This window comes from Nansenia antarctica, assembly GCF_963989245.1.
Source record: "Nansenia antarctica genome assembly, chromosome: 17".
In the NCBI taxonomy this organism is placed as follows: domain Eukaryota; kingdom Metazoa; phylum Chordata; class Actinopteri; order Argentiniformes; family Microstomatidae; genus Nansenia; species Nansenia antarctica.
Window position 1 is genome coordinate 16,066,132 of NC_137687.1, and position 23,013 is coordinate 16,089,144.

The window sequence follows — 23,013 nt, forward strand, 5'->3', positions numbered from 1 at the left end:
CAGAGAGAGGGGTGGGGGAGTCGGGGGGGGGGGAGAAAGAGAAAGGAGAGACTGAGTGTTAAGATGAAGGTAGAATAAACAATTTGCAGTTGTAATTAAAGCAGCCCTGGAGTAGTGGAGGAGGGGTAGGGGTCAGATGTGGCTGAGTCATTCATTACACCCACTTCCTGTCCTGTGAGGAGGACACTCTGGGACTGGGCAACGGGGGGGGGGGGGGGGGGTAAAATTGGGTGTTTATGCAATCCTGCTTGACCCCCACCGCCTTTTTTATTCTTCAATAGCTTTCATACACTCTCTCCAACAATAATTTAAAAACACACACACACACACACACGCATGCCAGCACAAATGCACGGCACGCACACATTTAGGGATATTGAAGGAGAGGGATGGCTAACCGAACCCAGACCTCACAACAGAATACTAATTCAAGCCAGTCTGCCAGCTCAGCACGGAACCACAGTCCAGCCCCGAGCTGTTGAGTCATAAAAGCACAACACTGGAACGGCTGAGAACCGGTCCAGAATATCCATAAACAACATCTCCCCTCAATGGCATGTGAACAATCTCTTTGTAAAAAATTGTTCAGCAATGAACTCCTTTTAGTCATAAGTCATAAGCAACTGACAAGCCATGTAGCAGCCTAAAATGTTAAAACGACCAATATATTAGAAAAATGGTCCCGAAGATGATGTGTGTGTGTGTGGTGTTGATTTATGTTTGATGCAAATACCCTCTCTTGTCTATTGGCCATGCAGTGCTGAGTGAGAACTTCTACACTGAAACACAGGGCTTCCATCTGATGTCCCTTCTGCTCTCTCTCCCTCTGGCCACCCAAGTGCACAGGATGTGACCTCATATCACAGGGAGGAATTGTATTCCCCTCATGAGAGAGAGGGGCCCAGGGATGAGACCAGAATCACCCAGAGGTATGTCAGGAGGGAACGGTCAGTCACAGGAAGGTCTATGCGTAAGAGAGATAGACGAGGAAACTCCCCACCACAACATCCTGGATAGCTCGTCTCCGTGTTATAGGATATTTAGGAGATAGCACTCTGTTTCTGGATTTCTATTTGTGTGTCATAGTTGGTCAGTATTAGCATAGCAGTGGTCTGAGTGTCTTGTTTTGCTCATTGAAACGTTTCTGTATATGTGAATGTGGGTGCGTCCATAATAACTATAATCATATAATCATTGTTGCGTAATAAAGTGGACGGTGAGTGTATAGTGCAACATTGAGTTCGTTTACTTTTAATTTCCAAGGGGTAGGCTTGGTTGTTGTGTCATTAACACTTCATCTGTGACATGGCGGCCTTTTTGTTTGGCTGTCTGTCTGTACTCTTATCGCCAACCACAACTATCTACATTCATTTCGACACACACATTGCTCAAAATCCACCAGTCCTATGATGGTCAGAGAGGCGTATCCACACATCCTTAGTTACTCACGATGTGGGTTCCTTTCTGTGGGGAAGGTTTGACCATATGCCGTGCTGCGTCGTTCTCTGCTGTAATAATAGTAGGGAGCAGCGGCCTGGTACGTAAAACAAACTGGCCACCACAACACGGTCGTTGCTACCGTTTACTATCGTGAAAACAACAACCGCACTGCTAGATGAAAGGGCTACTGTGGGCTCACAATTATTCCGCTCTCACATTTTTCGAATAAGCTGTGTACGTAAACCACACGCAGTCGGTCGTCTAACACATTAGTACTGCTGCTGCTGGTTGTGGGTAAGACGTTGGACCTGGCACAAAGCTCTGGGCACTGCCCAGAGGCAGGCAGAGGGAACACAAACACAGCACTGTCTGCAGGCAGGATAGGGGTTGTTTACATGTAACGAATCAGTGGGTCGTATGCAGTCTGTGGCGGGGGAAAGCTGCTATTTAGAGAGAAAAAGGTAAGCTTGTGACAGGGTGGGTCCTCATGTGAAAGGATGTTGTCTTTCTGCGGTGGGTGAACTTGATTCAATGACTGATGTCACAGGGAAAAGTAGAGCAAGGTTTGAGGAGGTCACTCTGTCTGCGGATAAATATATTCTCTGGGGCCTGTTTAGATGGAACCATTCCACTCCCTCCACTCACTCGCTCCTTTCGCTTTCGCTGTTTGTGTCTGTAAATGTTTTTCTCTTTCACATTCATCTCTCTAGTCTATGTCGCTATGTCCTCTCAGTCTGACGCTCTCGCTCACACAGGCACACAGCAGACGTGGTTCTATTTGTTTGAATTTCTCATTTCCTGTTTGGGGTGTGTATCCATTCCTTTGTTCTTCTGCCAAACACACATCAAACAGTTGTCCGCTCAACATTAAATAAAACTACAAAAAAAATGAAAAGAAAATTTGAAAAAACTATGAGAGAAAGAACGAGAGTTGAGAGGGAGAGTGGAGAACGCGTAGTGACTCATGATGATTGGGGGAAGAGGACAGTGAAAGGCTCTTTAGTAAAAGAAAAAAAGACAGAATTTAGCCATAAGATGTGTAGGGATGAAAAAAGAGTGGAAGAGGATGTATTCTTGATAACTCCCATAGACACCTACTCTGACTAGGAATTAGCATAATCTCCTTCACAATGACTTCATAATGACTTCATAATGACTTCGGATATAAATTATTGCTGTAGCCTAATTTGTTTTCTGCCTCTTACAAGAAGCAGTCACGTGGACACTCCGGCGCTCTCAGAGCTAATTTAAGAACGTTTATACACAACAAACAAAATCAACAACAAAATCTAGCTAACAAGCTAACACCTGTGTGGCTAGCCTAGTAAACACTGACACAGCTTAGCATGTAACTCAGTACTCAGTGCTGGAGAATGTTGCTGATTTGTAGATTTGCTGTAGAATAATACTGTGGATTGAAGTGATTTCACTAGCCTATTTCTTGCTGTGCAGTATGTAAGATGACTTCAACAAGTACAGTACACTATGTTCATGAGTGTCTATGGAAAGCATGCAAGCCTACACTATACAAGTGTCCACACCTCTGACCTGAAATGTGTCTTACAGAATGACGAGATGAGAGGTTCTGAGAGATGACCCCTTGATGTGAGTCATATTCAGGTATTTGTCATTGTCATTGTGTGAGCAATTCTATTTCATGAAGTAGTATTTTGTAAAAATGGTGTGTTGGTAACAGTGGGCAATCATTTTAAATGTACTGTCTTCTATTTTTATTACAGCTTTGATGCCCAGATGGGATAGGAAGGAACTACACAAGTCCCACTAGATGCATTATGGACTATAATGATAAATGCATACACACCGACACAACATTATTATTATTTCCGCCATTTCTTCCATTGCCATTTTGTTTTCTCTCGCTGCTGCGGTGTCGACTGAAACTGAAGCCATATGAATGTTACTCTCTTGTACTTGTATAACCGGATGTAATAAACCTTTTGTACTTGTATAACGGGATGTAATAAACTTCTGGCACACATGGCAATAAAAAAATCATGAATCATGAATTTGTCTAGATCTCTGCAGGCTTCTTAGGTGCTTTTTAGCGACCTGTAACCTGACCGTCCTTTTTAATGATCATTTGTGGTTTGCACCTTGCAGTGAAGCCTCTGTTGTTTGACTAGTGATGTATTCTGCAGATGGTAGACACATTCACGCCTCCCTCCTGGAGAGGGTTCCTTTCCTGATTTGTGTGATGGTTGTTTTGGGTTTTTTCTTAATTATGGTGAACATCAACCCATTTCGGTCATCCACCATCGATCATTCTCTCTCTCTCTGACCTACCAGCCCCTTCTGGATTACTGAGCACACCAGTGCTTTTTTTTTCCTTTTAATGATGTTCAAGGTTTTGGTTTTGTCAAGCCTAAGAGGCACAAAATGTTCTTCCTTGACTTTCATTGACACCTCTTTGGTCCTCGTGTTGACAGAGACAATAGCAGACTCCAAAGGAAAACGCAAGCCTAGAATCGGAACACACCTGACTAACCAGAAGACGCACTTTGTGGTGACACTAAATTACCAACACGGTCTCTGCACATGGTTTTCATGGTACACAGGGCTCTTAGTGGAAGTCAAATTGGGGAGCAACATCTGCATATACTCTCTAAGGTCTAATCTACACCTCATCTTTGTTTGGATTTTGCAGTCTTCTTTTACTGGTTTTGTCTTTTTTTCCCTTTTTGTCTGTTTATTTAAAAGGGACAGTGGACAACGCATAGTGACTCATGATGATTGGGGGAAGAGGACAGTGAAAGGCTGAGTCATTGACTCTCCCTGAATTAGCTGGGTAGCTAAATGACATCAGCAGTCCCTGGGCAGGTAAATCCACAGGGTAAATACGGCCTCAGGTGTTATAAACAATTTAAAACAGAACTACAGGACATAGAAATATTACATAAAACACAACTACAGGAAATAAAAACATCACAGAATTACAGGACATAGTTAGTAACATCACATAAAACAGAACTAAATCGAAAATAAAAACATCACAAAAATCGAAAATAAAAACATCACACTTTACACTCAAGAAAACATAAAAAAAAGAAAAAGAAAGAAAAAAGTTTTGGGTCTGTGGTCAGTGGTCACATGATTGGTTATCAATCAGACCATAATTTCAGTTTTGATTTGAAGCCTGTCAGAGTGGAACGTTGTTTGATGGAGCTTTTCAAAGCCAAAACCAACACTCTCATACGCACAGTAGGGCTGTGATGTCAGCGAGGCTGACCGAGTCATACATCAACTCACCAAAAGAAAGTGAACTCACACGCTAATGCTCACCCCATGGCGTTACAAGAGGGCCGTGAGTCACGGCTTGGCCCCTGGCCCTCAGTTGTGGGACGTCCCTTGTGACTCAGGACAGCAGACTGGACTGGGATATATCCTTTCATGTCTGACACACAGCCCCCAAATATCTGTCTGTGTCACTGTCTGTACCGTAGTAGTGTCACTCATTCTGTTCTCTCTGTGCACTCCATGGGTATCCATTTATCTTTGTAGAGTAGGGTTGGGGTTTGGGGGTTTGGGGTTGAATAATGAAGGAATTAATTATGTTTCTGTCTTCGCATTACAGTAGCGTATACTTTAAGATCAAAGCCTTTGAGTGGTAGAGATGCCCCTGCCATGGAAGGTGTTAACACTTATAGTCTTTACAATGGGAAGCTGCTATTTACACACAACGACCACTAGTTGGCCGCCTTGTGAATGAGCCTGCCTCCTACACAGAAAAACTGCAAAATGTAGTTATATACTAGCTTATCCTGATGTGATTTTGAAAATGTAAGGATACTGGGTGGTAGAACGCACATCTAGGAAAAGTCATGAAACGAGGGTCCTGAAATGTTATAGAGTGCAAAGATATAACACTTGTCTTTACTCACAGGGGTCAAATGACCCCTCGTGGCTGTTCTTTAAGCTTGTACGTGTGTTTGTGTTTAGCGTGGCGTGTAGTCATCTGAGGCCGGTGGCAGTTGGAATGTGTCAGTGACTCAGTTTGCGAGACACCTGTGCCATTATGTCCCCTTCCTCCTGGTTTACCAGGGCTCCACATGCTGAGTTCAGCTGGTAGGAAATTAACCACATCCTCAAACCTCAAGATGGGTGGAGGACCACAGGACAGGGGGGTGGTGAAGGTCCACTTTAGAAAGGGGGGGATCACTTAGAAATCAACTCCTGTGGCCTGGGGTCCCAATAAACAAAGAGTCCAAAAGTCCCACATTCCGGCTTCCCTGAGGACGTCTTTTGGACTCTTTGTTTACTGGGGTGGTCCAGTGGTCTAGCACCGCGTTCTACAGTGCATATGCCCATGTCGGCATGGGTTCGAATCCGGCCCATGCCCGGCTGACATGCTCTCTCTCTCTCCCTTCTTCTCCTTACTTTCCTGTCTGTCTTGACTCTATCTGTCCAATAAAATGAAAAATAGGAGTGGGCCCCACTCAGACAAAATAACTTAAAAAAGAAATCAACTGAGACCAGGCTTGACTGATAAAAGAAAATGTCACAAGTGAATACAGAGGATACATTTAACTGATCACATTAGCCCACTGCCTCATGTCCAACTGACTCAATGAAAGTGCCTATGTCTGTTGAAACTGTGTTTTTGTGTGAAGCTCTACTGCCCCCTGTAGGTTGATAACATTAGGAGGAAGGTAACTTTCTCCCCAGGCTATTGCTCACAACATAGATAAGCCTGGAATATCAACCACTCAAAGTTTCCATAGTGGGTGTTGCCATAGAGTTCCATGGGAGTGACCTTAGCCCAGGACCAGCCCAGACTTATCCCTTTCTCCCATTTATTCTGTATATATACTATATATATATATAGCACAGGTCAAAAGTTTGTCAATGTCAGTGGAAAAGGAAACTGTGAACACCGCCCAGCATTCTCTTCTCTAGAATACGTGGGAGGAAACCACAAAAAAAGCAAAAGGTGTCTACTATTCTAGACCAGGAACTGCATTTCCTTGTCTTGGTACTTGTCAATGACAATAAGATTGAATCTAATGTCTAAACTAAAACTAAAAAAACTAAAATGTTGATAATGAATACAAAGGGAGATATCTGTTTTTGCAAAACAACCCCTCAAATATGTTGTACAGTTTAATCAGGAGTCATAATTGCATCCGTAATTCTTAAACAATACTTGAATGTTATGAAATGTATTATCATTATGCACATATAATCTTTGTGTGCACTCCTTCATTTATAATATGTAAGCGTTTCTCCTGTTTCATCCTTCTGCCAGCGGAGTCGTGGAGTGTACAGCCTAAAGCGTGGTACATCTAGTAAGTGCCAAGACTTGATACATAAAAGAATGGAAATACATTCACAAGTAGTAAAACAAAGAGCTGTGGTCACATTCATTTTGGTCCCTGCGCATATGGGCATTATGGGTAATGAGAGTGGACAAACTAGCCAAACAAGCTGTTAAAAAAAGGAAAGGACAGTAATTCAACTATCAAAATCAGAGGAAAAGAGTATTGTGTGGAGGGAAGCCAATGAAGAATGGCAGCAGTGGATCAGGAGACACGAGGAAGACAACTGCATCAACACAAAACAGAGTGGGTAGTGAGAGTTATAGAAAAGAGGAGGTAGTAATAACAAGACACATTTTAGTATTATAGTAAAGCATTTGAGTGGACTATGTGAATATTCATGTCAGATAAAAGAAACAGTAGAACATGCACTTAACTGCAGGAAATATACGTCAGAAAGAAATACTTAATGGAGGGGATGAACAGATCAGGACTAAGAGGAGCAGGTTTGAAGGGCTTACAGGAGTGTGGTGGATGTGGACAAGGCAGCATGTGTCTGGTCAGCTTTAACAGGAAATAATACTAATAATAATATTATATATATATATGACTCAGTTCAGATGTAGGACTAATAATAATAATAATATAATATATGATTATTATATATAATTATCATATATTATGATCATATATTATTATTATTATAATAATAATCATATATTATATTAGTAGTAGTAGTCCTACATCTGAACTGAGTCATTTACCGCCCGAGCAATATTGACTTACATTCAGTTGAATTTACAATTTAGCTAATATATTATTATTATTTTTTTAATTATTATAATAAAAACGTTTTTTTTTTCACTCCAGCGAACAGGACTGATAGGGAAAATCTGTCAAAGCTGACACTGTAGTGTAGGAGTTAACTACCTCCAGAAGATGGCAGTAACGCAACTCCAAGGAAGCAAAGCTGCCGTTTACCCTAACCCAAAAGAAGCAGAAGAAGAAGCAGCTTACTGTCCACTGCAGGTTTGCGTCAGTGACGCACGGCAGAGCAAAGATGGCGGAGGGAGACAGGAACGCAGAGACACTCAAGGAGAAGGCGAATCACTACTTTAAAGGTAAACGTGACAACATGTCAACATTATCTTTCCTCCAACAGTGTCTTGGACACGGCTCGGAACTATTAGTTAATGGCAATAATGTCTTGAATGTCTTTATTTTGGGCAACAATAGTGTCTTTCCCTGACACACATGAGCCGGTTGGCTAGCTGGCTAGGCTGGCTGCGCTGCAATGGACAGTCACGTGTTGACGTTAGAATTCTAAGGTCTCCGTTTTTGTCAAAATAGATTTTTTTTTACATAATCTGATCCATTAGGTGTTTATTAATGCCTGTGTGGTGTTATTTTTTAAATGTTGACATTTTTGAGTTAGTAATTCGTAAAATACAAAGGTTCCATCTCACAAAACATAATGGAATGTAAAAACTTTGACGCTCGATATCTCTGAACTGTCCTAAACGGAGATAGAACCTTATCATTCTAAACGGAGATCGAACCTTATCATTCTAAACGGAGATAGAACCTTATCATTCTAAGCTCACTAAGTGTTGCATGTTGTGTCGTCGCATCGCATGGGGCTAAGCTTCTGCTATAGTTCCTTACATCTGATCTGAGTCATTTACCAACCCCACTTACAATCAGTTGACTTTACAATGGAGCTAGTTATGTATGTAGGCTATGTACGTACAGCCAGCATGCTAACTTTCAATGGAGAGATAGCTAGCTAGCTGGCTAACAGTACAGACAGCGTGTGTGCACCCTTGTGTGATTAGTCATGATCCATTGGTTCTAGTCAGCTCGCTTTAGCCTAGCGCAACGATTGTGATACAATTTGATGTCATCGTGTCTCATCGTTTGGCTCATATCCTTAATAAATGCGCCCCAGGTTGTTATTTTGCCAGGGACAGATTGGTGTATTAATGTGATGTTGATAGCAGAGCTGTGGTTAGACACGATTGTTGATCTGGTCGATTGCTTCTGTCTGGCAGCAGTGACATGTGGGACTATCTGGCTGGTCTGAGTTGAGTGTCCCACTATGGATGGTGATGGTGGTGTTGGGTATGGGAGCATGTCACTGTTTTCCAATGTGTGTTTTAGTGATGTGAAGTACACACACAACACCTAGGAGGAGAATACTTACTAGATTACTTTCACTTTATTTTATAGCAGCTCTCTTTGCATATCACAGCAACTCAGTGATCCAATAAATCAGATCAGTTTACTAAGCCTCCATTATTATACTGTAAATACAGCCTCCCATTGACCTGCGCCATAGCCAATCTTTGATGAACTCTTTTGGTTATCAATGCCTTGGAATCCCCTTATAAACACTCAGTTTAACTGATTCTTGTGCGTACATGATGATGGAATGGTTAAGAAAGGTGTGAGAATTTGAGAAAGTCAAAGTCCACTTCTTTACCTGATGTGGTTCGTCCAAGGAAGGGTCACAGCGTGCTTGTTGTTCAGTGAAGCTGGGCTGAGTAGTGTGTGTAGCCCACAGTTCAACCTCTCTTCCACAAAGCTAGTAGACCTAGTTCAACAAAGTTTACAAGACCTGCCGCCGCTTACATACTTCTACCGTTTTCTGTTAAGACCCGCAAACCTGGCTTATGTCACTTTATGATTGTATGTCCGTCGGTCTGACTCTATAAACGTGTTCAAAAGTAAACTCAAAACCCACCTGTTCAAACTGACATACTCACTTTAATCTGTATGTTTTAATCTGTATCTGTGGTTTCTTTTCTTTCTGTTTCTCCTCAACTGTTTTTAACCTGACTGTATGTTACTGCGTCTTTTGCCCTGTGAGGTGTCCTTGGGCGTTTTAAAAGGCGCCATACAAATAAAATGTATTATTATTATTATGTTTTTCAGAGAAAGACTATGAGAATGCAATCAAGTTTTACACAGAGGCGTTGGAGCTCAATCCAACCAACGCCATCTACTTCAGCAACAGAAGTCTGGCATATCTACGCACGGAGTGCTACGGCTATGCCCTAGCGGACGCCACGCGGGCCCTGGAGGTAGACAAGAACTACATCAAGGGCTACTACCGCCGGGCCACCTCCAACATGGCCATGGGCAAGTTCAAGGCTGCACTTAAGGACTACGAGACGGTAAGTCACTTTCAAAAAACTAGCTAAGACACACCTCTTCTCCCTGGCCTTTGACCTGAGGTGTGCCTGCCTCACGAGTCACGACACTGCACTTTTTGTACTTTTATTTCGGCACTTGTATTTTGTATTGCACCTTGTTTTTAGTGTATTTGATCTGTTGTTTCTCTTTTACTAGTGTTTCTGTTAAGCACTTTGGGTGGCTGTTTTTGTCGTTGTAAAATTTGCTCTAGAAATAACCATTACCGGTACTTACTTACTTACTTACTTACTTACTTACAAGTGCATTCTTTTTTTTGCAATTATTATATTTTTCTTTTATTGTTTCCTTCACAAAATATACAAACAATAAACAATACAATAAAAGGACAACTGGCTAAGACAGAGAAATCAAAGCAAACAGTCAAAGCAACACTCCTTCATTCTTGTCCCTTCCGGGAAAACCAGTCCCAGTAGAAAACACTTTTGAGACAGAGGAACAAATGTGCTGCCCAGCTCTATCGTCTGACTATACGACTGTGTCCTGAGTTGGGCACATAATGTACAGGGGATAGAACAGGGATTATCCTTTAATCCCTTGATGATGTCAATTAGATCCAGTCTGAAGCCACATTGCATGGCCTAGGCTTTCCCATAGCTAATAGTCTATTGTCTTCAATGCTATTCTCATAGTGGATGACATAAATATACCAAAGCTGTGGCAACAAGGAGGTTTACTGCCGAGCCATATCAGTGATGGTGACAGACTGCTGAGCCATATCAGTGATGGTGACAGCTGAGACAAAGAGTACAAGTGCCATGGAAGATACTCAGTACAGAGGCCTCTACTCTGGGCTGATACTGAAGCCTTAGTGAGGAAGAGGTCGAACAGATTATTTAGTTGAGTATTATAGTATTGATTTACTAACAATGCTTTGAAGTGTATTTTTTATTTTCCTAAAAGTAAGAAATGGAGAGATCTGCAATGGCCAAACCCAGAATCCTATTGAGATGCTGTGGGGTGATTTGAAAGACACCCCTCAAACATCACACAGCTGAATGAATTCTGCATGGAGTAGTGGGAAAAACGCTCTCCCAGTCGATGTCAGAGACTAGACAGTTATAGGAAACATCTAATTGATGTTGATTCAGCCAAAGGGGGGATAACACTGTTACTTTTCCCTCAGTAGGAATTGGCATCTTTGTAAATGTTTTAAGTTACATTTTCATTGTTTTGGTTCAATTACATTGCCTTTATATATATTGCTTGAAAGAAGACCAAATATTGATGTCCATATTTCTTTAAAAAATTAAAAAATATTTCATGGGGGCTTCCTAATTTCTTTCACATGACTGTATAATATTGCCCCATGTCGTCTATGGTCAATATATCAGTATATAAACTCCTCCAAAAAAGTTTGGAAACGTTATTTCGGTCAGAAGAATATTGCTGTGTTGCTCATTCCACGAATGCATGATCCTTACAAGTTGTACCTTGTTGTAAAGGTGACTAATCAGGCTTTCCAACGATATAAAATACAATACCAATTGGTATTATTAAAGGGGAGGAATAATCGACCGAAATAACGTTTCCAAACTTGTTTTGAGGAGTTTGTCAATATGTGTATTCCTTGTGTTGTGGGAACAGGTAGTGAGGGTGCGACCCAATGACAAGGATGCCAAGATGAAGTACCAGGAGTGCAACAAGATAGTGAAGCAGAAGGCCTTCGAGAGAGCCATCGCCAGTGACGAGATCAAGAGATCGGTGGTCGACTCCCTCGACATCGAGAACATGAGTGAGTGTTTTAACACAGTGATATATTATATAATATATAAGTTCTTTATCTATGTTTTATTAGAGAACTATTTAGAATTAGGGATGCACCGAACATTCGGCCACCGAATGTATTCGGCCGAATATCGCAAAATAAAGCACATTCGGTATTCGGCCGAATGTGTGAAAACACTGAATGTTTACCACCGATTAGTGGGCGTGTTTTGATGATACTTGCCAGGTCATTCTTAGGGAAGAACTGACGATGAGTGAAGGGAAGTCCAGGGTAGATGTAGACAGAGGGTTGATTGGGAGTGGAGACAGAGGGTTGATTGGGAGTGGAGACAGAGGGTTGATTGGGAGTGGAGACAGGTGTGCAGGTTTGGCTGAAGATCTAATTAGCGGGGACAAGCCTCAGCTGCGGCGGAGAGCACGCTGTGCTCGAGCTGTGGGGGCGGGGGAGGGTGTGTGAAAGCCCAGCCGTAACACTATGTCATTGAACCATACGGACATCAATACTTAAGCCACAACATACAGAATTATCAAAATCCTGTAGCATCTCTTTAAAGAGAGTTCACCTAATTAGTTAACTTGCAATCTTCCAAAGTATTTTGTAATAATATTATCATGGCACATCATTCTTGTTAACCCAAGTCATGAATAAAGCTTCGGCCTACATTGATGAAAGATTTTCTTTCAGCAGCTATTCAGGGAAAACAAAAACATTTAATTTGACTGATTTATTTTATTTATTGTGCTTTGTTGGTATAGACTGATGTCTGCTGGAATGTTCAATAAAAGTTTTTTTTTTTTCATCTCAATTTCTTTCTTTGAGAAGCATGAATAAAAAGCAAAATGTATTTAGTTTATGCAATGATAAAATTAAAAACTGCCGATACACATTCGGTATTCGGTATTCGGCCAAGTGTTTCCTTAAATTCGGCTTCGGCCTCGGCCAAGAATTTTCATTTCGGTGCATCCCTATTTAGAATCAAATGTAATTCAAACTTCAAAGCTTTTAAATCCATTGGGCACGATAATATATCATGTTTGAGGTCTAGAATGGACCTATCGCTATGCCACGCCCCCTTTGAAAACTCGGACAAACAAACAACGCTTCACTGACAGTGACTGACTGACCGACCGTGACTGAATGACATTCAATGACTTACAATGGCGGGAGTTGGCAAATTTCTGATTTCTGATTTACCACAGCAAGTAATAGACATTTTAAAATGTTTTTCAAAGATGACAAGAATATTTAGTCTAGAAGCTTTTCACCATCAGATATTAGCGAGTTGTTTGTCCGAGTTTTCTGCCTGTCGTGACTCTTCCTGTGATATGATTGGACAATTTCTATAGGTCCGTTCTGGGCTATCGTCTCTGCATGGAGATGTTTTGTCCCTGATGAAACTAAGATGTCTTAATCTTAATTAAACATCTTCCCACAATGCAGTGATCGAGGACGAGTACACAGGACCCAAGCTTGAAGAAGGGAAGGTTACTATGAAGTTCATGAAGGCGATGATGGAGTGGTTTAAGGACCAGAAGAAACTGCACAGGAAGTGTGCTTATCAGGTAAACCTACGCATCGGTCGGGAGGCCTTTCCTCGAAACAGAAGGTTAGCCGTGTTTAACCCTTTGAAGTAACGACATGTCTCTTTTCAGATATTGATCCAAGTGAAAGAACTATTATCCAAACTTCCCAGTCTCATTGAAATAACGTTAAAAGAGGTAAGGAATCCATGACTATGGTGAACGGTGAAGCTTGTACATTTGTGCTTTGCTGCCTTCTATGGCCACATTGAACATATTCTGTTGTTTTATTATTATTATGTTTTCAAATAGTGGCAAATGTGTGCATACCGTTGTAAACAAACACAATGTGAAATAGGTACGAGGCAAGTACTTGAACTTGACACAAGATTTGAGAAAGAGTTCTGATTTAGACTAAAACAACACTATGGGGGCTGTTTAAGGAGAGACATAGAGGGGAGGACAGGGCTTCTGACAGTTAACTCATTTAGTAGAGATGCTCCGATCAGGGTTTTTGGTGCCGATCACCGATCACTGGAATCAGTGATCTGCCGATCCGATATCACCGATCACCGATCACAGCGTCGAAAATGGCAATTGAAGCATTCTATTTATTGTGTAGCATTATTTATGTTTTAAATTATTCTTAACACCATTGACATTGTATATTAAGTATTTAAATGAAATTAGGAGATGAGAAAGTATCATGAATTGACGACCATCTGTTTTATTGAATTCACAACCACCTGTAGCTTACTTCAGGAAAAACAAATAAAATGTGAAAATAAAAATCATAATAAATAAAATGTACACTGTCACATCAAATGTGCAACATTCCACTCGAATGAGAGGAACTAGGGGCTCTTAGAGAACTTGGAGCTTATACTGTAACTGTAGCTTTCCTGAGGAACAATAAACATACCCAAACTAAACTGCAACATAAACAGGCTATAGCCAAATATAAAATACTGTTTCAAGTCAGTCAGTTTCAAGTCATATTTAGGAGGAGATAAGACAGCAAGTCAGCAATAATCAATAAAACAAAAAAACAAAACATTGCACCTAAGGAGATTTCAGACTCAAACCTTACTTCTGATTAAGCAGCATCACTGGCAGATTAGCCTTGAGAAATACAAGCATCTCAGCGTTTTTGGCACTCAGCCTGTTCCTCTTATCATCTAAAATATGTCCTGCTGCTGAAAAGTCGCTCGCTATCTACACTTGTGCAAGGTGCACAGAGGAAGACCTAAAACTCACGCGCTAATAGTTGTTGTTGCTATGGGCCAAGTGACTTCCTGCTCGCGGGGTCACATGACGTCGGTGAACACTACCTACACTACGCTCGTGAAGTCGCGCTGGAACTCTGACCAGCACTCGTGGAACGCCTCTCGTCCAATCAAAGCACTCGGTCCCTTTATGACGTCGAGCCCAGTGTGCGCTTCGGCGCTCTCTGAGCGAATCGACGAACGCAGCAAATGCCGTATGATATTCGTGGTATTGAAAGATAGGGATGTCCCGATCCCACTTTTTCACTACCGATACCGATACCGATACCTGGGCTTCGGGTATCGGCGATACCGATACCGATCCGATATTTGTATAAATTTTTTGACCCCTGAATTTTTTTTGTTTTTTTTTTATTTTTTTTTTCCTAACACCAGGGGAGCCACCCCTCCTAAATTTCGTTGTTTGGTACCTGTACTGTAGCAATGACAATAAAGACCATTCATTCATTCATTCAAATACCTCCCCAGTATATAGTCCACACCAACAACAGTTAAATTAAAGACTGCCAGCCTTTATTAAAGCAACAAAAATAGTACTCTGCAGTACTCAGTGACCACCTCTCTTAAAACGACATGGACTTTGCTTTTGTTAATGTTCCATTCGAGCAGCATCTCCTCCATGGCTGCCTTAATGGAATCCCCAGTGTGTGAGCCACGGAACTCACGGGCATGCAGCACCGCTTTCTTGAAAGTAAAATCAGAGTCTATCCAGTGTGCTGTGAGACTCAACAACGACATTGGACACACGTCTGAGCTCCAAATGTCCGTTGTGAAGCTAATAGCATCGACATTCTCCAATAGTTTGGCGAGGAACTCACACACTTCATTGTGCATTTTCGGGATGGCATTTTCGGTTATATAATGCCGACTGGGCAAAGTATAACGCGGCTCTAGGTGTTCAATTAAACTCCGAAACCCCACATTCTCTACCACCGAAAGTGGTTGGTCGTCGAGCACAATAAACCGAACCAATTTCTCCGTTATTGCTTTTGCAATTTTGCTGTCTGGGGGGAGTTTCTCTCGCATCTCGCCAATGTTATGTTCAATAACGGAGTCGAACTCAGAGCTTGTAGTCGGAGCTGGCAACTCCATTTAATCAAACACGAGTGTAACACAAAACGTAATACGGCACATGTCGTAAAGCCCAAACTGTCGTAAACACAGACGTAACACAGACGCGGATCGGGCACGCGGATCGGAGCCTTTTTTTTTTCTGTTCCGATCTCCGATCCAGCATTCAGGACCAATATCGGGTCGATATCCGATCTCAGTATCGGATCGGGACATCCCCTTGCGTGCGTTCCTCCGCAAGGTATTTCTTTTGAGCAGACATTACAAACGGCATATTTGTTGTCTCTTTCCGACACTGTGTAATATTTCCAGACTGGCGACGCCATTTTGTAAACTGATCGGTCATGTTTGATCGGCCGTTTTGAGAACTCCGATCAAGGCCATATCGGCCGATACCGATCGGCGCCGATCAGATCGGAGCATCACTATCATTTAGCCAAATTCAACATAGTTTTCAACAGTTCTTAAGCAACAGTTTGTTCTTTAGGCCTACCATTTTAAACTTCCATCTCTCCCTCTTTCCTCTTTGCATGCAAGTCCACCTATCTGCCTTTCCGTTCTGATGAAGAGTCATGCTTTTTTTTACGATCAAACAGCCCATAATTCACTTCAAATAAACTCCAAAGTGTCACTTAGATTCCCACTCTCCAGCGTAGTTTCACAGCCTCTCTCTCACCCCAGCCTCTCTGATGATAGATTATTCCCTGTTGTAATATCTCCATATGACCCGTTAATGATGTCGCTTACTGCAACTACTGTAGCTGATAAATTGTCCTTTCTTTTGCACATTTCCACCCATACCTTTCAAAAACTTTGAGCGAGAGTCAATTTTAGTCGATGTAGAGTTAATGTTTTGCTGCGTCTGTGTATCTCTCCCCGATAGAGGTAGGCCTATTTCCTTATGACATAAACACCATAAGTTTAGTGTTAGTGGTGGTCTAGTGGATAGTGAGTTGGACTTGTGATCGGAAGGTTGTGAGTTCAAATCCCGCCTGAAGCCACACCACTACTAGTGTGAGGCACTTAGCCCTCAGTTACTCCAGGGGGAATGTCCCTGTAATTCGTAATTGTAAGTCGCTTTGGATAAAAGCGTCTGCTAAATGGCAAAATTAATTTAAAATTAAGTTTCATATAGGCTAACAATAAATAAAATACTCAAGACTTTTATTTTCATATTCTTTATAGGCAACAATTCCAATATCCAAATATTCAGTTGTAGCTCGGGTGGGGCTGCAACCTACTTCAGCCATCTCTGGACTGTACTAAAGGTCTTCTGTGTTTCATCCTCCACAGACAGAAAAGATAACCATTTGTGGAGACACCCACGGACAGTTCTACGACCTCCTCAACATCTTTGAGCTGAACGGCTTACCCTCCCAGACCAACCCCTTCGTATCCTCCTGCATTTGACTCAGTTGTCACATCAGTGGTACAGTCTTGTACGGGTGCAACTCAAAGAATTAGAATATCGTGCAAAAGTTCATTTATTTCAGTAATTCAACTTAAAGGGTTAAACTTAGATATTATATAGACTCATTACATGCAAAGTGAGATATTTAAAGCCTTTATTTGTTATAAATTTGATGATTATGGCTTACAGCTTATGAAAACCCCTAATTAAATATCTCAATTGTTTAATATTACATGAAATCAATAAGAAAAGGATTTTAAATACAGAAATGTCAGCCCTCTGAAAAGTATAATTATGCATATGTACAATGCAATGAGTCTATATAATATTTAAGTTCAACCCTTTAAGTTGAATTACTGAAATGAATGAACTTTTGCACGATATTCAAATTTTTTGAGTTGCACCTGTATGTTAGTATGCTTGTTTTAACAAACACACATCTCTGGCATGACAGCCCTTAACTGAACTGTTAACAGCTGTTCAATGGAGACTTTGTGGACCGCGGGTCGTTCTCTGTAGAGGTCATTTTAACGCTCTTTGGCTTCAAGCTGCTGTTCCCAGACTGCTTTTTCCTACTTAGGGGTAAGTGTTTCTCACCTCAGATGTGTCAACAAACTCTCTCTCTCTCTCTGTGTGTGTGTGTGTGTGTGTGTGTGTGTGTGCGTGTGTGTGTGTGTGTGTGTGTGTGTGTGTGTGCGCGCGCCTCACAGGTGTCAGCAGTATCAGGGTTCGACAGTTTGTTTGCACGGGCCCGACGACACTGCTGGATCCTGGATCTGTTTACCCGTGTGCAGGAAGAACAACAGACGGCGCAGGCGCCAGACCAGACTAGATGATCGTGTAGTGAAGATATTATTAAAGCGTACGCGCCTGTCGATCACCCGTCGCATCGCGTACGCTTTGATAATATCTTCACTCCACGATCATCTGGTCTGGCGCCTGCGCCGTCTGTTGTTCTTCCTGCACACAGGTAAACAGATCCAGGATCCAGCAGCGTCGTCAGGCTCGCGCGAACAAACCTGATGATTTTTTTTACTTGCTCTGGGCAAGCGTTACTGTCGAACCCTGAAACTCTGTGTGTATGTGCCTTACAGATGTCAGCAGTATACCTGTGTGTGCTTCCTATGTTACTGCACCTAACTGGACCCTTCTATGTTTGAAGGTAACCACGAGACAGACAACATGAACCAGATGTACGGGTTCGAGGGGGAGGTCAAGGCCAAGTACACAGCCCAGATGTTCCAGCTCTTCTCTGAGGTGTTCCAGTGGCTGCCGCTCGCACAGTGCATCAACAGTAAAGTTCTGGTGAGTGACTCATCTACGTACAGTTCATAATAACAAGAATAATACTAATAATACTAATAGTAATAGTAATAATAATAATTTGTTACTACTATAATAGTAATAATAATAATTTGTTACTACTATAATAGTAATAATAATAATTTATATAGCGCTTTTCCGGGGCTGACAATATGGGGGGAACTGAAAACACAGAAACAACAAGCAACAGATAACATGAGCACACAAGAACACAGAGTTAACGAACAGGCACAGGGAACAACAGAGCTGTCATAGTAACACATGACCTTGCGTTGTTGGTTTCAGGTGATGCACGGCGGCCTCTTCAGTGAAGATGGAGTCACGCTGGAAGACCTCCGAAAGATTGAAAGAAACAGACAGCCCCCCGACTCTGGTAAGACCCTGACCCTAACCCCGACTCTGGTAAGACCCTGACCCAGACTCTGATCAGACCCTAACCCCGACTCTGGTAAGACCCTGACCCAGACTCTGATCAGACCCTAACCCAGACCCTGGTAAGACCCTGACCCAGACTCTGGTAAGACCCTGACCCAGACTCTGGTAAGACCCTGACCCAGACCCTGGTAAGACCCTGACCCAGACTCTGGTAAGACCCTGACCCAGACCCTGGTAAGACCCTGACCCAGACTCTGGTAAGACCCTGACCCAGACTCTGGTAAGACCCTGACCCAGACTCTGGTAAGACCCTGACCCAGACTCTGGTAAGACCCTGACCCAGACTCTGGTAAGACCCTGACCCAGACCCTGGTAAGACCCTGACCCAGACTCTGGTAAGACCCTGACCCTAACCCAGACTCTGGTAAGACCCTGACCCAGACTCTGGTAAGACCTGGTCAGATACATACGTGCTCAATGCCCCTGAGGAAGTGTCTAGGAAGTAAGACTTGTTCTTAAGTTCCTATGTTGTTGTTTGCCTCTTCAGGTCCCATGTGTGACCTCCTCTGGTCAGACCCCCAGCCTCAGGTCAGTCTCCAGCACCTCGTTGCTAAACCTTGAGCATTAACAAGCTCAATTTCAATTAAAATTCTACTTTTGTGTAAATTGTTACGATCCTGATCTCTTCCTCTCTACTTATCAGAACGGGCGGTCGGTCAGTAAGCGAGGGGTGAGCTGTCAGTTTGGGCCGGACGTGACGGAACGCTTCCTGGAGCAGAACAAGCTGGAGTACATCGTGCGGAGCCACGAGGTGAAGACGGAAGGCTACGAGGTCACTCACTCAGGGAAGTGCATCACAGTGTTCTCAGCACCCAACTACTGGTAGGTCACACCTCCTACTGTCTGTCACTACCCCTCTACACTACACACTCCTACTGTCTGTCACTACCCCTCTACACTACACACCTGCTGTCTGTCACTACCCCTCTACAATGGCCCCTGGCCTGAGCTAGATTACTCTTCCTGCTACGACTGGTGGATTGATGATTCACTTGCTTAGTCAAATGTATCGATTGTAAGTCGCTTTGGGATAAGGCGTCTGCTAAATGCCCAAAAATGTAACAACGCTGTTCTCTTCCTCCTTCCTCAGTGACCAGATGGGAAATAAAGGAGCGTATATCCACCTCAGGGGATCGGACCTCAAGCCAGAATTTATCCAGTTCACTGCTGTGGTCAGTATACTCCCACTGGAACTGTTGATGCATTGGCTGTTGATAGATAGATAGGTAGATAGATGGACAGTGCACATCAATGAACAGTCACTTGTACAGAGTATGGTGACAGTAAATATGTCAGATTTAGCTGGGAGCTCATTTGCATCCGTAGTCCTCATGACATAAAATCGTACAATAGATTAAAAAAACAACAAGAATAACGGACAACATCACAACAGAATACAATAGGACATAAAACAATGAGTATGTGACCATAGGGACATACATTGGTGCAGTAGAAAATAAAGTGCATACATAGGTTAAAAGTGCAAAATAAATCAAGATCAAGAGTGTTTATTTATTTATTTATTTTAATTTTCCTTTTCCAGCCTCATCCGAATGTCAAGCCCATGGTGTACGCCAACTCCCTCATGCAGATGGGGATGATGTAGAAGCAGCGTTAGTCTCAGTGGCACCCGATGACCTCCCGATGACCTCCCGACGACCTCCCACTGGTCCCGAACCCTTCCAGCCACATCACTCCCTCCAGCGCTTAGCTATGCCCTCCTCCATGCTCAGCCTAAGGGACTCTCCTCTCCCCGTTACTCCTCCTTGTTGTATTCAGAGAACACGTGGTGGTCTAGTTCACCTGAGAAGAGATGACTTAGCCCAGCCCCCAGTCAACAGTTGTGGGTGTGTTCTTACTTGTATTTGTAAAAAAAAAAAAACTGGAAAAATCCCCAATCTCTGTCCATTTTCCTGCACATGAGTTTAATTCCTGGTTAAAGAAAACAAACTACCCTGCAAATTGTTGATGCGTCCGTTTGGATACATACAGCTGTTTGGCTTTTTAATAAATTTGACTCTTCAGTGATATTCAGCTAACTGATATGACATAGGAGCTGGTGTGTACCAAAGATCTGTACTGGAATCTATCAGAAGTGTTTGGTTGTACTAGGAAACAACCCATGGTAGTCAGACTTACATTTCTACTGTACACAGCTGACAGCAACTCTGACAAGGCTGAGAGCAGCAGCATGCTCCTGCGTTTTTAGTATAAGGTGAAACATGCTATCACACATATTTAGTTGAATATTTGTTTACAGTATTGTGAAAGTGAGTTAAGAAAAAATGTATGATTCCATCGTAAAGAGGAAACAGATTGTGTTTGGAGACTGTTAGATCCTCATGGTCTCCGGTCTCACCCTCCCAGGTGCTGTTCACCTGCTGTTCCTGTGTTTAACCCAGACCTGTAGGACCTTCTTCACATCAGATGTTCAAAACATAAACTATTATTTAGTTTGTTATTTTGCACTGTGCACCACTCCCCCCTGAGAGGGAAAGTATTGCTGCTCTATCATGTCTGCTCTATCACCATGCTACTGTCTAGGTAGCTCTACCATGTCTGCTCTGTCACCAGGCTACTGTCTAGGTAGCTCTATCACCATGACTACTGTCTAGGTAGCTCTACCATGTCTGCTATCACCATGACTACTGTCTAGGTAGCTCTACCATGTCTGCTCTATCACCATGACTACTGTCTGGGTAGCTCTACCATGTCTGCTCTATCACCATGACTACTGTCTAGGTAGCTCTACCATGTCTGCTATCACCATGCTACTGTCTAGGTAGCTCTACCATGTCTGCTATCACCAGGCTACTGTCTAGGTAGCTCTACCATGTCTGCTCTCTCACCAGGCTACTGTCTAGGTAGCTCTACCATGTCTGCTCTATCACCATGACTACTGTCTAGGTAGCTCTACCATGTCTGCTATCACCATGCTACTGTCTAGGTAGCTCTACCATGTCTGCTATCACCATGCTACTGTCTCCATGTCTCCCCTATCTCCATGTCTCCTCTATCTCCATGTCTCCTCTATCTCCATGCTACTGTCTCCATGTCTTCTCTATCACCATGCTACTGTCTCCATGTCTTCTCTATCACCATGCTACTGTCTCACCATGCTACTGTCTCCATGTCTCCTCTATCTCTATGTCTCCTCTATGTCCATGTCTCCTCTATCACCATGCTACTGTCTCCATGTCTCCTCTATCTCTATGTCTCCTCTATCACCATGCTACTGTCTCCATGTCTCCTCCGTGTCTCTCTAGGTAGCTCCTGCACAGTCTTCTCTCCCAGTCAGCTCTCCCAGGCAGGAGGCACTGGTGACACTACAATCTACTGTATGTTTGTTTTGCCAGTGAATTAGCCCATGTATAGATTTAATTAAGATACAGAAGTTCAGAATCAACCAATCCTCCTTTCTCTCAAGTGCATAGCTGAAGTATCTAATGGCCCTCAACTTTTTAGATAATATACACTGAAGTGTATATGTATATATACTGTATCATTTAAGATTTCTGTGTACATGTTTGGAAAAAAGATCTTGAATAAAAAAATTCCCATTCAGTGATTTTAAATCAGTTCATTTCTTCCTGATTGCTTCCCCAGGTAGACACAGGCCGTGTCTGAATGTTCATACTGCAACCTATTTATTATATGGTGGTGATTGATATAATTTGGTAGTAAAACAACATTTCTTTAGATTCAAACTCACCTGATCCATATTATAGAGGTGTTGCAGAGTAGAGTGGTACCAGAGAATAATTGAAATCTCTGAAAAGTAGTTTTGTACAGTCCATTATTCTGGAGCAATACTATTTCATCAGGGTAATTAGGATATAAGAACTATTACGAACTCTTCTGGGGCAATAATATAACAAATATGATATGGTGATGATTGATCTAATTCTAATTAGTTAAAATGATTAGCATATTGGTTGTGGTTCCTTGATCACTATTTATCATGTTTAAATCAAGTGAACTTGGGTGCTCTTATTTTTAAAGAAATCCTAATTTACATAGAAGTAAATTAGGATTTGACCGGAAGTAGATGAGCCAACTTCCACTTCCGGTTCTAATTCCCTTTAATCAATATTAGTAGTGATTAGTAGATACGTCCACACTTGCATCACGTTTCCAACAATCATTCCGTTTTGATTGATTGATTGAAAACGTTATTAGAAGATTTGCAGAAGTAGGTACATGAAAGTACATATTACATACAAGGTCAACTAACAGGATAAAAACCCAAGAAAGCCACTGGCTTATTTCAATTGGGGTCCTTGATTCTCAATTCATCGTTACATGTAAGACC

General features: G+C 42.3%; 1 protein-coding gene across 1 annotated transcript; it reads left to right on the forward strand.

Annotated features, from left to right (window-relative positions):
• Positions 1 to 7,727: 7,727 nt before the first annotated feature.
• Positions 7,728 to 22,242, forward strand: ppp5c (protein phosphatase 5, catalytic subunit). Its single transcript, XM_080547243.1, has 13 exons — positions 7,728 to 7,834; positions 9,648 to 9,889; positions 11,514 to 11,661; positions 13,096 to 13,217; positions 13,308 to 13,373; positions 16,826 to 16,924; positions 17,420 to 17,525; positions 18,106 to 18,248; positions 18,552 to 18,639; positions 19,189 to 19,229; positions 19,345 to 19,523; positions 19,792 to 19,873; positions 20,245 to 22,242. The coding sequence occupies exons 1-13, from the start codon at positions 7,774 to 7,776 to the stop codon at positions 20,305 to 20,307; spliced, it is 1,440 nt and encodes a 479-aa protein (XP_080403369.1). The 5' UTR covers positions 7,728 to 7,773; the 3' UTR covers positions 20,308 to 22,242.
• Positions 22,243 to 23,013: the final 771 nt, after the last annotated feature.